Consider the following 15,542-nt stretch of genomic DNA (forward strand, 5'->3'; position numbering starts at 1 on the left):
CTCCTACCACTTAAAAGTCATCCATGAATACATCGATCGTATCTTTCACCATATCTGATAATATGGACATCATACATCTCTAAAAAGCGGCAGGTGCATTGCAAAGTCCAAACTGCATCCTCTTAAATGCAAAGGTCCCATATAAGCAAGTAAATATAGTATTTTCTTAGTCTTTGGGAGCAATCATGATGTGATTGTAACCCGAATACCCATCAAGAAAATAGTACCAACCCCTACTTGTAAGTCTGCCTAACATCTGACCCGTGAACGCATTAGGAAGTGGTCCTTTTGTGTTCATTTGTTCAGCTTTTTGTAATTCGTGCACACTCTACATACGGTCATTGGCCTCATTGGTACTAACTCATTCTTTTCACTTGGAACCACTATGATTCCCTCTTTTTTTGGCAAGCATTAAATCGGGCTAAACAACTTGTTGTCTGCGATGGTAAAAACTACCCCAGCATCTAACCACTTAATTATCTTCTTTTTCACCACTTCTTGCATAGAAGGGTTTAGTCGTATCTATTGCTCAATACTAGGAATGTTGTTCGACTCAAGTTGTATCTTATGTGTGCATATACCTGGTGGGATCCCTACAATATCTGTAATAGTCTACGTAATAGCTCTCTTAAACTTCCGTAAGACCACTATTAAAGCCTCCACCTGTGCACTTACCAAATCTGCCGCAATGATTACCGATATGGTATTAGTGGCCCCCAAGAATGTATACTTCAAGTAAAGAGGTAGGGTCTTCAATTCCAATATTGATGGTTCTTCAATCGATGGTCTTGCAAGAGGTATGGTTCTGTTCTTCAAGTCAAGATCCATCTTCTTAGGGGCATACTTGTAAGAGCCTACGCCATATAAATCACTAGTCATCTCATCATAGTCAGCTATCCCATCACTCTCAAGTTCATAATCACCACAACTAATGTTTCTACTCCTAATCTCTCCTCAATAGGCACATCAACTATGATCGTGTCATCATCTACTGCATCTATAACTATCACAACTCTTATATTATTTGGTTGCATATATTTAACATAATTTGTTGATCATTCCACTTGAAAGTGATATATTCCAAATACATGTTAATCAACACTCGACCAGTAGACAAGAAGGGTCTACCCAATATAATTAAAGAATGGATATCCACTTTGCAGTCTAAAATCATGAAATTTGTCGGATATGTGAATTGTGCTACTCTTATTTCCACATCACGCACAATACTCACTGGTTACTTTATAGATGAATTAGCCATCATAAGCCTTGAAGATGTAGGCTTGAGTTCTCCTAACCCTAACACCTTGTATCTAACCAGTGGCATATATTTATTCCTGCTTCTGAATCACATAGAGCATAATTAACATCATAAGGCCTAATAGAACATGAGAGGGTCACTACACCTGGGTTCCTTTCTTCTCGACCCATGTTACCTGAAAGTCTAAGCTTAATTGTTGCACTATATTCTGGAGCTCTTCTCTAATCTAGTCATCATTGCAATCTCTATCAAGATTATCATCACTACAGGTCAGATTCTCAAACTCTACCTTAGGTCGCTCATCAGCATCAACGTCCTTCTTCTTCGGCTTATCATTAGTAGGCAAATAGTGCTCGTCAGGTGAGGAGTCATCTCTAGTGTCAATGACCATGCAATGAACAAGTGTCGAAGGATTTTTCACATTATCACCAGGCAATTCTTCTGACTGTCTCTAAGCTAAAGTGATAGAGATTTGCCTATACTGCTGCTCCATCTGCTTAATAGCAATTGCATGTGATTCAACCTTTTGGGCTAATCCCGACATTTCAGCTTTAAGTACTTTTAAGCAAGCCTCTTGACTCTCTTAACCCTTCATCAGCATGGTGAACATCTTTTTTATTCTAGACTCCGCCTCTCGTCTACCAGGTGGAATGTACCTAGCTTTCTCATCACAATATTTTTGACCTTGATTCCCCTGCCCTTGGGCCTAAAAACCCCCTAACTACCTATCCACAACTTTGTTTCCTTAGATATCCCAAAGTCATGCACTTTAGACGAATTTATGGTTGTGTATTATTTGACCAACCATATTTCGTTCGTAATTGTGAAATCTCTTGAGCTACAACATCCTCAGTTACTCTCTATTCACTGAAAGATCCAATAGCATAAATATCAGAACCTCCATCATCCTTGTGAGTTTGCCACCCTCGATTAGTTAATAAGATCTGGTCTATAATACCTGCAGCTATCTCCCATCTCAATCTCATAAAGGCTCCTCCAAAAATAGTGTCTGCCATTGCTCTGAAACTGGAGTCAAGGCTCTATAGAGTATCTCTGACAAGCTTATACCTAATATCTGGTGGCTGGGTACCATGCTAAGCCTTTTTTTGAACCGAAACTATTTCTCATACATAGACTAGGACTGCAGTAGCCTGAAAGTATAAATCTCATCCTTGAGCTGCATACCCTGGATGAAGAAAAGAACCTATTCAGGAATTGTCTGCATAGCTCATTCCATAAAGTAATAAACCCTCTTGGCAGTTTTCTAGTCCATAATAATGTTTCTCCAGTAAGCAAAAAAAGGAACAACCTTAGTTTCAGTGCCTTCTGATCTACCCCCGGTAGGTTATATGAAATGCAGATCCCAGTAAAGTTTCCCAAATGCATTTTTGTGTCATCTGTGAACAACCCCACAAACATGTCCTTCATAGTACAAGAGATGGTCATAGCACTAGAGATATTGAACTCAACATCAGGAGGTAAAGTAAAGAAGATAATGACTCTTGTATCAGTGGCTCATCATATCCCAAATCATCTTCATCATCAACATATAGTTGAACATACTGATATGCCAGGATCACCTAAGGTCGGCCTCTATTGGTGATTTGCTGCTTGTCTCTGCTCAACTAACTCTATTTGAGCTAACATCTTACCAGTCTATCTATCAATAACCTCATGAACACCGCCTTCAGGAAAATAGGCCCTTATTGACTCTGACATTTTTATATGTGATTGCAGATTATGTTGTATAGTATAGAAAGTAATTGAAGTTGAAACCTAATGAAAAATATAGAATAAGGGTGAAATGCATTGTACCTAATTGCAAGTGGTTGTTGTTTACTTCTACTGATAGGGATTCAGGAAATTTTATTATTAAGAACTATAACTCTATTCATAAGTGTGTTCCTCTAAATAAGAACAAGATGTATGATTCAAAGTTGATTGCTATAAAGTTCAAGGACAGAATTATTTCTCAACCACACATAAGGATTTGGGAAATTCAGTATTTGATAAGAAAGGTATTAGGTCTTTATGTAGGTAAACCTATTTGTTATAGGAATAAACAGATTATTATGAGGGAGAATATGGGTGATTGGAATCTAGAATTTGCCAGATTATATAACTATGCAGATATGATCAAGAAAACAAATCCTAAAAGCTTTTATTGGATAAAAATTGACAAAGAAACTGAACCAGGGAAGAATCTCTTTGTTTATTTCTATGTGTGCTTTCATGTCTTTAAGCAAGGATAGTTAGATGGGTGTAAAAAAATTATTGGTTTTGATGGTGCTTTCTCAAAGGATCGTGTAAGGGTGAGTTGTTAGTTGCTATGGTAAAAAATGAGAACAACCAAATATATCCTATTGCATGGGTAGTTGTGGAGACAAAAACAAAGCATAACTGGGATTGGTTCATAAGGTATTTGATTGTTGATCTAAATTTGGGAACTGGTGAAGGCTTGACTATAATGTTAGACCAATAAAAGGTACCACTACTTAATTATTTTTCTTATTATTTGACTTTAATTTTCATTAAAATCATATTCTAATCATACTTATACTTATTAGAGGGTCTTGTTTCTGTTTTGATGGATCTGTTATCAAATACTGAGAGAAAAATATGTGCTAGACATATTTGGAGTAATTGGCATGTACACTGGAAATGAGAAGAAAGAAGAAAGCAGTTTTAGAGATGTGCAAAACAAGCTTAAAGCAGTTTTAGAGATGTGCAAAACAAGCTTTGAAGTTACGCTTAGAAAGGAGATGCAAGCAATGTCAAGACTAGGTAAGAAGGAAATAACTAAGGACATGTTGGTTAATCCTCCTTCTTCTTTTTAGTGTAAGGCATATTTCAAAACACATTCTAAATGTGATATTGTAGAAAATAACATGTGTGTGACTTTTAATTCTTGGATCTTAGCTGCTAGACATAAGTCCATAATCACAATGTTAGAGGATATTAGGCATAAAATGATGAATAGATATATAGATATGATCAGATTTACTGAAACATGAATTTCTAACATTGCACCTATGGCAAGAACTATTTTAGAAGATAACAAGGAATATTCAAATAGGTATAAAGTACTATGAAATGGGTTAATAGTTTTGAAATTAGGGATGGGGGTACACATTTGTTGTTCACTTGGACAAGAAGATTGTGATTGTAGGTTATGAATGTTAAGAGGTATGCCGTGTCCTCATGCTATTTGTGCTTAGTATTACTTGAATAAAGATCCTGATCAGCATATAGAGCACTGGTATAGGAAGAAACATTTCTTATGTCTTATAACTATTTCATTCAATTAATTCCCAATATGAGAATGTGGCCTGAAACCACAAACCCATCAATTAAGCCTCCAAAACCAAGAAAGATGTCAGGCAGACCTAGCAAGAAAAAAAAAGAGCAAGGATGAGCCAAAAAATGAGGCAAACTATCAAAAAAGGTATCAAGATGACCTGTTCAAAATGCAGTCAAGTTGGCCATACCAAGACTGTGTATGCACAAAGAGTAAGCTTTAAATCAATTTCATAATAGTTAACAATTGTTGTAAAGTTATTATCTTTTCATATTTCTGTTTGTCTGCTAGAATGGGATGGGGAGCAGTAACAATACTCAACCTAGCACTCAGCCTGCACCCTCATGGAATCCACCACAATCAAGTTCTATTTGTGGTGACACCAGTGCAATGCAAGAGATACCTACTCTGAAAGTCAGGCAACAAGAGTAAGTGATATATGTTCTGCGTTTATATTATTATTATTATTATTATTATTATTATTGAAACTGCTGAAAATATTGTGTTGCAGTTATTGTTCTTTCAACATCATGGAATTATAATCTAGGGAGGGATATCATTCACAGTCAAGCTCCACCTTTCATACATATGCAACTACACAATTTAGCTAATTAGGATCTATTTGTGCTGACACAACTGCTTTTGCTAAGAGCATCTAAAAAAGTGTCAAGTGGGGCTGGTAGAGGCCAAGGTAGTGCTGGTATAGGTAAAGATGGGGTTGGTAAAATCAATGTGGTTTTGGTAGAGGTCAATGTGGTTCTGGTAGAGGTGAAGGAGGAACTGGTAGAGGTCAATGTGGTGCTGATGGGGGAGGCGAAGGAGGAATCGGTAAAGATCAAATAGAGGCTGGTAGGGGATTGGGGAGAAAAATAACTAATGCAAGAGAAATCCCATTTGAAAGAGCAAGAAATGCTTTTTCTAGTCAAATTCCACCTTAACCAACCAACAAGAGGCCATACAGTGCTACCTCATTTTCTGTTGCTACTGGATACAAAATGCCTACAACTGGTTTTGGTATTTACTCTGATCTAGCAACTGGAACCCAAGTGTATAATGTATTTCTCTTTGTCTTATTCTTTATCTATAACTATGTTTTCATTCAACATGTCAATATTCATTATCTTACAATTTTTGTCTGATTTTGCAGCTTGATACATCAAGTGAGAGGGTTCTTTATGGAGGTATAAATTTAAAGAATGCTTCATCAACCAATAAAATATTAATTTTAAACCTCGTGGCCTAAAATAGAATGGAAAAGATGTAGTCACCAACACACAATTTCAATAAATGAAAGCAAATAAGAGAAACAAAGTGGATACAACCAAGTCTGTTTTATCAGTTGGATCTTCCAAGAAGTAGATCATTTAGAAATGATTTGTATGCGTGATACTATGATGAGGGTTATATTCTCATTTTAAACAACAACAACAACAAACCCAGTGTATTCCCACCTAGTGGGGTCTGGGGGAAGGTTAAGAGCCTTGCGCTCTACCAACTGAGCTAGACCGGCTTACTCATTTTAAACAAATTGTGTTATTATTTTTTGAAGGAACAATACATAAACATGCCCTTTAACTTGACTTTATATCACATCTATGACCTCCAATTTTGGGTATGCATAAATAGGCACTTACACTTGTATAAAGCTAAACAAGTAGACACATATGTCTTATGTGGCATCCCGTGTGGCCAATTCTCGTCCTACATGGAATCCTACGTGTATCATACCACATAGGACATATATGTCTACTTGTTCAACTATATATAAGTTTAAGTGTCTACTTGTGCACATCCAAAATTGGAGGTCATAAATGTAATTTGAGGTCAAGTTAAAGGGCATGTTTATACAATAGTTAATGATTTTGTGGTATGTTGCAGTAGTACTCTTATGCTCAGTGTTGAGATTTTTTTTTATGCACTTTTATGTTGAACACCTTATTTAGTGATGTGATGCACGTTTTAGCTCAACTTTGCACAGTTAATATGATGTGTTTCTAAAGTGTTTTAGTAGTTACAAATACTTGTGTTTTAATTTATTTTTTAGCAATATTTTAGTAGTTACAAACAACTAGACACAAAGTAATTGACAATGTGATTGTGATATAAAATATGACAGTTCATTCACATTAAACATGTCAAAATGATACAAAATAAAGACTGCCCAAACTACTCTATTACATACTAACTAGGATAAACTACTCAATACCCAATTATCTATTTAATACGCAAGCGTAACTACTAGCTTACACCATACTAAAGAACCACTTTACAATAAGAACACAGAGAAAAAGCAGAACAAGTCTATTAAATTTGAGCTTTGCAAATTCTCTTTCAAGTTTAACTTTTTTGAGTTTTTACTTCACTACAATCAACTTCTCTTCACTATCTTTCAATTTTTCACACAATGTGTCCCTCTCTTCTTCAACCTCTTTGAACTTTTTCTTCAGTTGATCATACTGATACATTAAGCTCGATTCCACCCTAGGAAATTGATGCTCAGCAATTGAAGATTTTGGATTAATCTATCTAAAGTAGCCATATCCACCATTTTCCTAAAATGCAAAAACAGTAACCTTACCAAAAATTCACCAAGAAAAGATAATAATTTAAATCTTTGAAAATGTTACAAACCTTTGAAACTTTACATCCAAAAAATCTACGACCTAGATTTGATGGATACCTTGAAGTTCTCAAATGACAAAATTCAGAATAGTAACACAAATCGGGTAACTCAAGATTAACTGAATTTTGCGACATTCTTGAATAAAATGAGAAAAAAATTAATTTAAGAGAAAGATGAGAGAAATTATGAAACAAATATGAGAGTGAGATGAGAGAATTAGAGAAATTATGAGAGTGATGTTATGACATATGAGAGAAATTAGAGAATGAGAGAAATTAGATTTTTTTGGGGGGTCAGGGGAGAAGAAAGTTAACATTAAAAAATGTTAGCTTTTTGCCACATCGGATGATTTTATCCATTCACACGCCCAAAATGAGTGAATAATATGCGAAGTGCCATGTGAGTAAAAAACCTGGGTGGATTAGACTTCGAGTAGGTTAAGGACTTGATAGATACAAGTTGAGTTAAGGAATTTAAGTGAAATTTTTTGATAAATTTAGGGTTCAATGGATGATTTAAGCATTAAAAAAAGAAGAAGACATGATCTCCCCTCTGAACTTGTCGCCTCAACTCACTTTAACACTTAAACTAAGCTTTCGTTTATTTATCCCTTAACATCTTTAAAATGTATTTATTTCACTCCTAATGCTGACACGGTATTTAACAAAAAGGGACGCGTTTCTTATTTAAAAAATTATATAATCCCACTCATTTTACACACACATATATGTATATATATTAAAAAAAATAACCTTTTCTTCTTCAATACCCCCCACCCTCCCTTACCTCTCATCCCTACCCCGCACCCCCATACCCACATCCACACCCATGCCCTTTTCTTTTTCAGTGTATCATCAAACAAAAATACCCAAATCGCACCGAAATAGAGCTAAATCTGTACCAAAATCGCACATTCCATCATTGTTTTAACCATCTTTCGATGGACTTTACCGAAATCAGACTGAAATTATTTGAGTTTGATCGGATTAAAGCTACGGATACTGTTTTTCTTCACCGGAGCTCAGGCAAACTCGGCAATGACGAATATCAGGGAAAACGAACAGTCGTGCCGCCGTTTTCCATCGAGAACTCGCCAGAGCCTCTTGTTTCCACTTCTCTCTCTCTTTTCACTGTATTTTCTTAACTCTTTCTCTTGTTTCTTGTCTTCGATCTCTCCCCCTCTCAAATCTCTCTCCCTCGATATCTCTGATGCATTGCTTGTATATTGATGGTGAGAGGTTCTCTGTGAATCCACAAAAATAAGAGAGAATCCGTGTAGTATATGTGTTTTTTGGTCAGCTCCCCATTGTGTGGTGTATGTTTGAGTTTCTGTTGTGTATGGTTCCGTTAATGGGTTTCATGGCAGATCAAAACAAAGGAACGAATATTAGTATTATCGCTGCTAAATTGTTTTGCAGACCTGAAATTACTGTGGATGAGTTTAGGTTTTGTTCTACTTGCAATTGTTGATTTGTAACTATTGATGGAAGAGCCATGACTTAATCTACATGAACAAGTTATTTGTCAATTTCTTGTTAAATTCGAATTAAGTTATTGGTGTTAATGATGAAATAATGGTGTTAATGATGAAAAAGAAATTAAAGGAGAAGGAGGAACGGGGGTGGAGGGGCTGTTAAAGAATTGAAGAAGAAGGAGGAACAGGTGGTGGGGGCTGTTGAAGAAGAAAAAGGAGGAGAAAGCGGGTGAGGTGGGTTTTTATTTTTATATATATATATATATTAAAAATAATATAAATATATATATATATATATATATTTTTTTTTAAATATATAAAAGTAATATGTGTCTTGGATTTTTTTTTTTTAAATTCTATTTTTTTATGTGGCAATGACCTAGTACTGATGTGACACTGATTTGGCACTGACATAGCGTGCATGTAATGCATTCTCTGTAGTGAGAGTGGAGTTGTAATTTTGAGATTAAGGGGTAAATAAATAGAAATTTAATTTAAGTAATAAAGTGAGTTGAACAACAAGTTGGTTTTATTTTTTTCTGGACTTTTCTAAAAAAAAAAAAACATTAATAGTAAGCTTGGGCCGGGGCTTCACTATTAGACAAAGGCGGTGACAAAATAGGCGAGTAGAAGTATTTCCTTGTTTGAGACGTGAAAATAGTGAATTGTCGGTTGTCGTCATTCTCAGGCAAGTGCACAGCTCTGGAATCGGCGTTCGTATGACCCAAATTAATATTAATTTTAACGTAGAAGCAGAATAATGGGGAGATCGAAAGGAGATGGAGCTAGAAGCAAGTCTCGTCCCTCTAGCAGCAGGTTTCTTAATCTTTCCGTGTGACCTCTCTTTGTTGCAGTTTGTTGCAGTTTTGTTGGTGTTCTTTTTTTTTTTAAATATTATTTCTAATATTGGGTATTGCAGTCTTGCTGCTTCTTTACTGCCCCAAGGTGCTACCCCTGTGGGATTCGGTGGCTATATGGGTTGTTCCCGTGTTGATTCTTCGTTGACAACTGAAGATTCTCTCCCTTTTTTGGTACTATTTAACTTTGCTGCGCACTTATGTTTTACGAATATTTTCACAAGAACGACCTAATAACTAATAAGTGGTACATGTTATCTTTGTTTCCATGTTTTACGAATAGTTGAATTACATCGATGACAACACTGATGCTAATCATCCTAATGATAAGGCTTGATCCACATGGACGACCTAATTACTAATAAGTGATTCATGTTATCTTTGTTTCCACTCCCTATTGTGATGATAATGATATTTTCTTTTTGCAGGATATTGACAGTGAAGTTGCACAACACTTGAAGAGGCTTGCTAGAAAGGACCCTACTACTAAAGTAATTTCATATGACAAATTTCTTATTCATTGTTATATAATGGATATCTTTTCCAGTTAGGAGAGTATTGGTTCCTTGAGAGATGTGAATTAGGAAACAGTTAATAACTACATAAGCACCAAGTAGAAATATGTTGTTTTAAGTATCACAGTTGTGTTTATTGATGGTTCTCCGCATCATCTTTATTTATTTGCCTATTTATTTTAGTATGTTTTGAAGTTCACATATGGCACTAATATATTATGTGGTCATGGCTCAGTACATCCTCTCTTTGTCCTTTTGTCTAGTTTTGAGTGATTTGGAACTTCTGTATTGGTCTGTGCTAAAATTCATATTCATGGGTCATCTGATCTCTTTGTTTCATGGTCAGACTTGCATGTAGTTTGGCGATGCTTTATTTTTCATGTTTGAGAAAGCTCAGTAAAATTCTTCTTTTGCTGACAGCTAAAAGCATTGGCATCACTATCTCAGTTATTCCAACAAAAGACCGCAAAGGAGATAATACCAATAATCTCACAATGGGTATGCTTTCTTCTCTTTCGCAGACTAGATGCTAGTCAATACCCAATAGGACAATATCCAGGCATGCTATATCTTATGTTGCAGATTTTGCAGTCGATGGAAAAACATTTGGTGCTCCTTTTAAAGAAGGAAAAAAGGGTTTAAAAAAACCTCTCTACTTTCATTTATTAATCAAGTTTGTCCCTCACTATACTGTTAGGCTAATTTTACCCTGCCAATATGAAACTCGATAAATATGCCCTCCAATTGGATGGATTCCTCCAGTTGATCAAAATTATCTGATTCCACTTGAAGTTTTAACCCGACCCGACCCACCTATTTTATTTAACCACTAAAAAATAACACCCATTGAGGTAGAGGTACGGACTACGTATACTCTACCCTCCTAGACCCCATTTTGGTGGGAATACACTGGGTATGTTGTTGTTGTTGAAATGACACCCCCAATCCCATTTCCCGCAAAACAGGTCATCAATAAATTGCTTTGCTGCAACAACTTTCTCCATTGTTAATCTAGAACCAAGAACTACTTCTTCACCGTGTTGTTCTTCGTCTGTTCCCTCTCTAAACTGCCCTCTCTGTTTCTCCATATGTGTTTATATATTTATTGGAACAAGAAGAGGGGTGGGAGTGAAACCTAAGAAACACAACTTAGGCTTCATTTAGCAGTCTATGCGGGACAAATATAAGAATGGCGACCCATCTTAGAATTCAAAGAAAAAGAATAAATAAGAAAACCATTTTTAGCATTTACACTTCACAGATGTTGGGCCCTCTTTAATCAGCATAACACATTTTATTCTTCATTCCCAATTTTAAAGATTTAGAGAATTTTTATTTCCAAATTCTCCTTCAACTATGAGCAGTTCTGAACGCTTCCGTCTTCATCTTCTTCTAGCAAAACAGAGTGAAGTGGAGTTCAAGAGCCTTGACCCAATCCCTGGTATTCTCACCACTAGCTCGACCACAGAGTCTTCGGCTGGCCACTGAAGTCTTGCTTCTCTTGGTGTTACAATGCCAGCACTGAAAATTTCATTCGCCATGAACAAATTTGGAAGGAAATCATAGACGAATCTGCTTCCATAAACACTTTGATATGCCCTCAGCAATAGCCAATAGTTACAACCATGCTCCTCTATAACCAATTCCTGTTAAAACCTTCAAATTTGCCGGCACTCTTTCAAATCTTTCTAGCTTCCATCCTTGGAAAAATTCCAAGTATTCCTGAAATAGAAATATCAAGAAAGACCCACCCTCATAAAACTGATGATTTGTTTGGGGAGGGAAAACAGGATTTGGTGTTATTTCATATTGGTTAAATTAATTATGTGGGTCGGGGATGGTTAAAAGTGGGAACCGGGTAATTTAAGTGAAATACGATAATTTTGGTCGATTGGGGGGAATCCATCCAATTGGAGGACATATTAGTTAAGTTCTGTGGCGGGTGGGTAAAATTGGCCCGATAGTAGCTTAACTAATAAATTAAAGTAGAGGGGTGTTTGGACTCTTTTCCTCTTTTCCCCTTTAAAGAAAGTTCCTTGTGGTGTAAGATAATGATGTTTGGATTTCATGCTTGCTCCTTGTAACCTTTCAGCAACTCATAGAAACAATTTCAGCCTTAAAATTTGTATGATCAAATAGTAAATTTTGTGGTAAATTTAGCATTGAGTCCTTCCAAAATTTTGAAGAATTTTATAGTCTTGAAATATGGTTAGGTCTAACATTTGAGGACAACTAGCACTTATTTGGTCATTCGTAGTATCCCATACAGCCATACTCTGTTGCTTCTATTATTTTATTTTGGCTGAACACATCGCCAATCCCTTAAATTTGGCATGAATTTTTATTTTTGGCGCCTTAACTAGTCCTTGTTCATTTTAAACACCTTAACTAGTGTCCCGATGTGTCATTTTGATAACTTTTCAACAATTAGCTAAAATTACAAAGAGTGTAATACACTCCCGAATGACATGACATAATGACTAATTAAAAAACGACACATGGGTTATTCTAACATGGCATGAAAAAAGGTTCATAAAGGGGGTAGCTTCAGTGGTTCTTATTCTAGGGGTTATTCTAAGGGTCATAGTTTGCAGGGATATCCTGTCGCCCTATTCAATCAGCGATGCAAGTGCTTGCTGGGGCCAGCCAACCAGCTTGATTCAGACTTTGGTTAACTCAATGACTGGTGGAGCAGTATAGGGAGAGGAAGGACTCACACATGGTGTTCATTGATCTAGAGGAGGTGTATGACAAAGTCCCCAAGCAGATTCCTTGGAGGTGCTTGGAAGTTAGAGGTGTTCCTGTGGTGGTACACTAGGTCAATTAGGGACATTTACGATGGAGCTAAGACTCGTGTAAGAACTATGAGAGGAGACTCTGAGCACATTCCCGTATTAATGGGGTTGAACCAAGGATCGTCCTTTAGCTCATTTTTATTTGCCTTAGTGATGGATGTTTTGACTCGGCAAGTTCAAGGTGAGGTGCCTTGGTCTATCTTATTTGCGGATGACGTAGTTTTGATTGAGGAGACTCGTGGAGGAGTTAATGTTAAGTTGGAGGTTTGAAGGCAAACCCTGAAGTCTAAAGGATTTAGGTTGAGCGGGACCAAGACGACATATTTGGAGTGTAAGGTTAGTGAGGAGACACGTGAGACAGACGTGGTAGTGAAGCTTGATATCCAGGTCATTCCAAAGCGAGATAGTTTTGACTATCTTGGGTCTATGATACTGGAAAATGGTGAGATTGGTGAGGATTTTACTCATTGTATTGACGCAGGGTGGGTGAAATGGTGGTTCACATCTGGAGCCTTGTGTGATAAGAAAGTGCCCCCTCATTTAAAAGGCAAGTTCTATAAAGTGTCAGTTAGACTAACAATGTTGTATGGGCGGGGTGTTGGTCCATTAAGAACTCCCATATTCAAAAGGTGAAGATGGCAGAAATGAGGATGTTGCGATGGATGTGTGGGTTTACTAGGATGGATAGGATAAAAAATGATGCTATATGTGTTGGAGTGACTTTGGTAGAAGACAAGATGCATGAAGTAAGGTTGAGATAATTTGGGCATGTGATGAGGAGGGACACAGATGCTTGAGTACGGAGGTGCGAGAGGTTGATTATGGATGGATTCAGGCGAGTTAGAGTCTACACCAAAGAAATATTGGAGGGAGATGCTTAGACATGACATAGATCAGTTACAACTTACCAAGGACGTGACTCTAGATAGAAAGGTGTGCAGGACACGTATCAGGGTAGAAGGTGAGTAGGATGGGGGCTAGTAGCTGTAGTGTTTCACGGGTAGTATATTGTTCTTGGAGTTTTAGGGGTCGTTTGGTTTGAAAACAAGTTATATCGGGATTAGTTATGCTGGGATAAGTTATGATGGGATAAGTTATGATAGGATAAGTTATACTGGGATTAGTTATACAACAACAATAACAAACCCAGTATATTCCTACATTGTGGGGTCTGGGGAGGGTAGAGTGTACGTATTCCATACCACTACCTCTAAAGAAGTAGAGAGGCTATTTCGATAGACCCCCGACTCAAGACAAAGGACAGTATATATAGAAAAAAAAATGCATGGAACATGATAAAATAACATAGGTATGACATCCACCAAAAAATTGAACACTGCCAAATACTACCAAAGCCCTCCTACCTACTGCCTACGACTCAACCACACCCCTTAGCCCTCTATCCTAATGTTTTTCCTCCATACCGGTTATGTCCTCAGTCAGCTATAACTGGAATTAGTTATGCTGGGATTATTTTTTATTGAGTGTTTGGTTTGTTGTATTCAAACTAATATGCATTGTATAATTTCTAGGAATAAATTGATTGATTATCAAAATACCCTCCATCTTATTTAACTTTTTTTATATATACATTTCTTTTTAAGCTTTAAATATTCATTCTTAAAATTTTTTATTATTTTTTAGAGAAATTAAAATATATAAATAAGCATAATTTATATATTTTACAACCATTTTGAACGGTAAACTGTTCAAAATTTATTTATTTATGAATATATTATACGTTAATTAAACATAATTTATGTGTGTGAGAATATATTATGTTATATATAATTAAATTATATATAATTAAACATAATTAATGTAATTAAACATAATATATTATAATTAAATATATTAACATAATATATATAATTAAACATAATTAACGTATATATATTCATAATATTATAAGTTATATATTACGTAATCACGTTATATATTATGTAATATAATATATTCATAATTAATGAATATATTATACGTTAATTAAACATAATTTATGAATATATAATTTATATATATTTATGAATATATTATACGTTATTCATAATATATATTTATGTTCATAATATATTATACTGTTCATAATATATATTATACGTTCAACACATAATTAATATACAGTTTACCAGTTTACGTTAATTATTATTATATATATATAATTTATTTATGAATTATTATACGTTAATTAAATGTAATTTATTATTTATGAATATATATAATATATATATATGTGAGAGAGAGAAATGAAAATAATAGAGTTTGAGGGTATTTTTGTCCTTTCATACATTTATCCCATGGATAATTTATGGTGGGATTATTATCCCACCAATTGAGTGGATAACTTATCCCGGAATTATTTATTAGTTTCGGGATAAGTTATCCCGAATATTGCCAACCAAATCCTGGGATTATTTGCTTCAACACCTCAAACCAAACGACCCCTTAGGGTGTTGTTTGTGGTTTCAAGTAGATTGTTGGTGGTATTATTTGGTGATAATCTTTCTTTCGTTACTGTCTGTTGTTTTGTGACTACTTTGTGTTTCTTATTCTTATATTATGTCTTTTCCTACGTTGTTTGGGCTCGAGTCAGGGGCCTATTAGAAACAACCTCTCTACCTCATCTCTGAGGTAGTGTTATGGAATGTGTACATTTTACCCTTCCTAGACCCCCCACTACGTAGGGAATATACTGGGTATGTTGTTGTAAATTATAAGA

At 35.6% G+C, this 15,542-nt stretch overlaps 1 protein-coding gene across 4 annotated transcripts in view; it reads left to right on the top strand.

The window, feature by feature from the left end:
• Window positions 1–9,251: 9,251 nt before the first annotated feature.
• LOC107842460 (E3 ubiquitin-protein ligase listerin) overlaps window positions 9,252–15,542 on the top strand; it is a 34,217-nt gene continuing 27,926 nt past the window's right edge. For 2 of the 4 annotated variants that reach the window (XM_047396966.1, XM_016686312.2), the window contains exons 1-4: window positions 9,252–9,472; window positions 9,576–9,687; window positions 9,942–10,004; window positions 10,449–10,526. In XM_047396966.1, the coding sequence (XP_047252922.1) occupies window positions 9,417–9,472; window positions 9,576–9,687; window positions 9,942–10,004; window positions 10,449–10,526 (309 nt within the window). In that variant the 5' untranslated portion in view covers window positions 9,252–9,416. The remainder of the gene's footprint in view (window positions 9,473–9,575; window positions 9,688–9,941; window positions 10,005–10,448; window positions 10,527–15,542) is intronic. The other 2 variants (XM_016686310.2, XM_016686311.2) reach the window with 2 other exon arrangements.

This window comes from Capsicum annuum, chromosome 9 (assembly GCF_002878395.1).
Source record: "Capsicum annuum cultivar UCD-10X-F1 chromosome 9, UCD10Xv1.1, whole genome shotgun sequence".
NCBI lineage: Eukaryota > Viridiplantae > Streptophyta > Magnoliopsida > Solanales > Solanaceae > Capsicum > Capsicum annuum.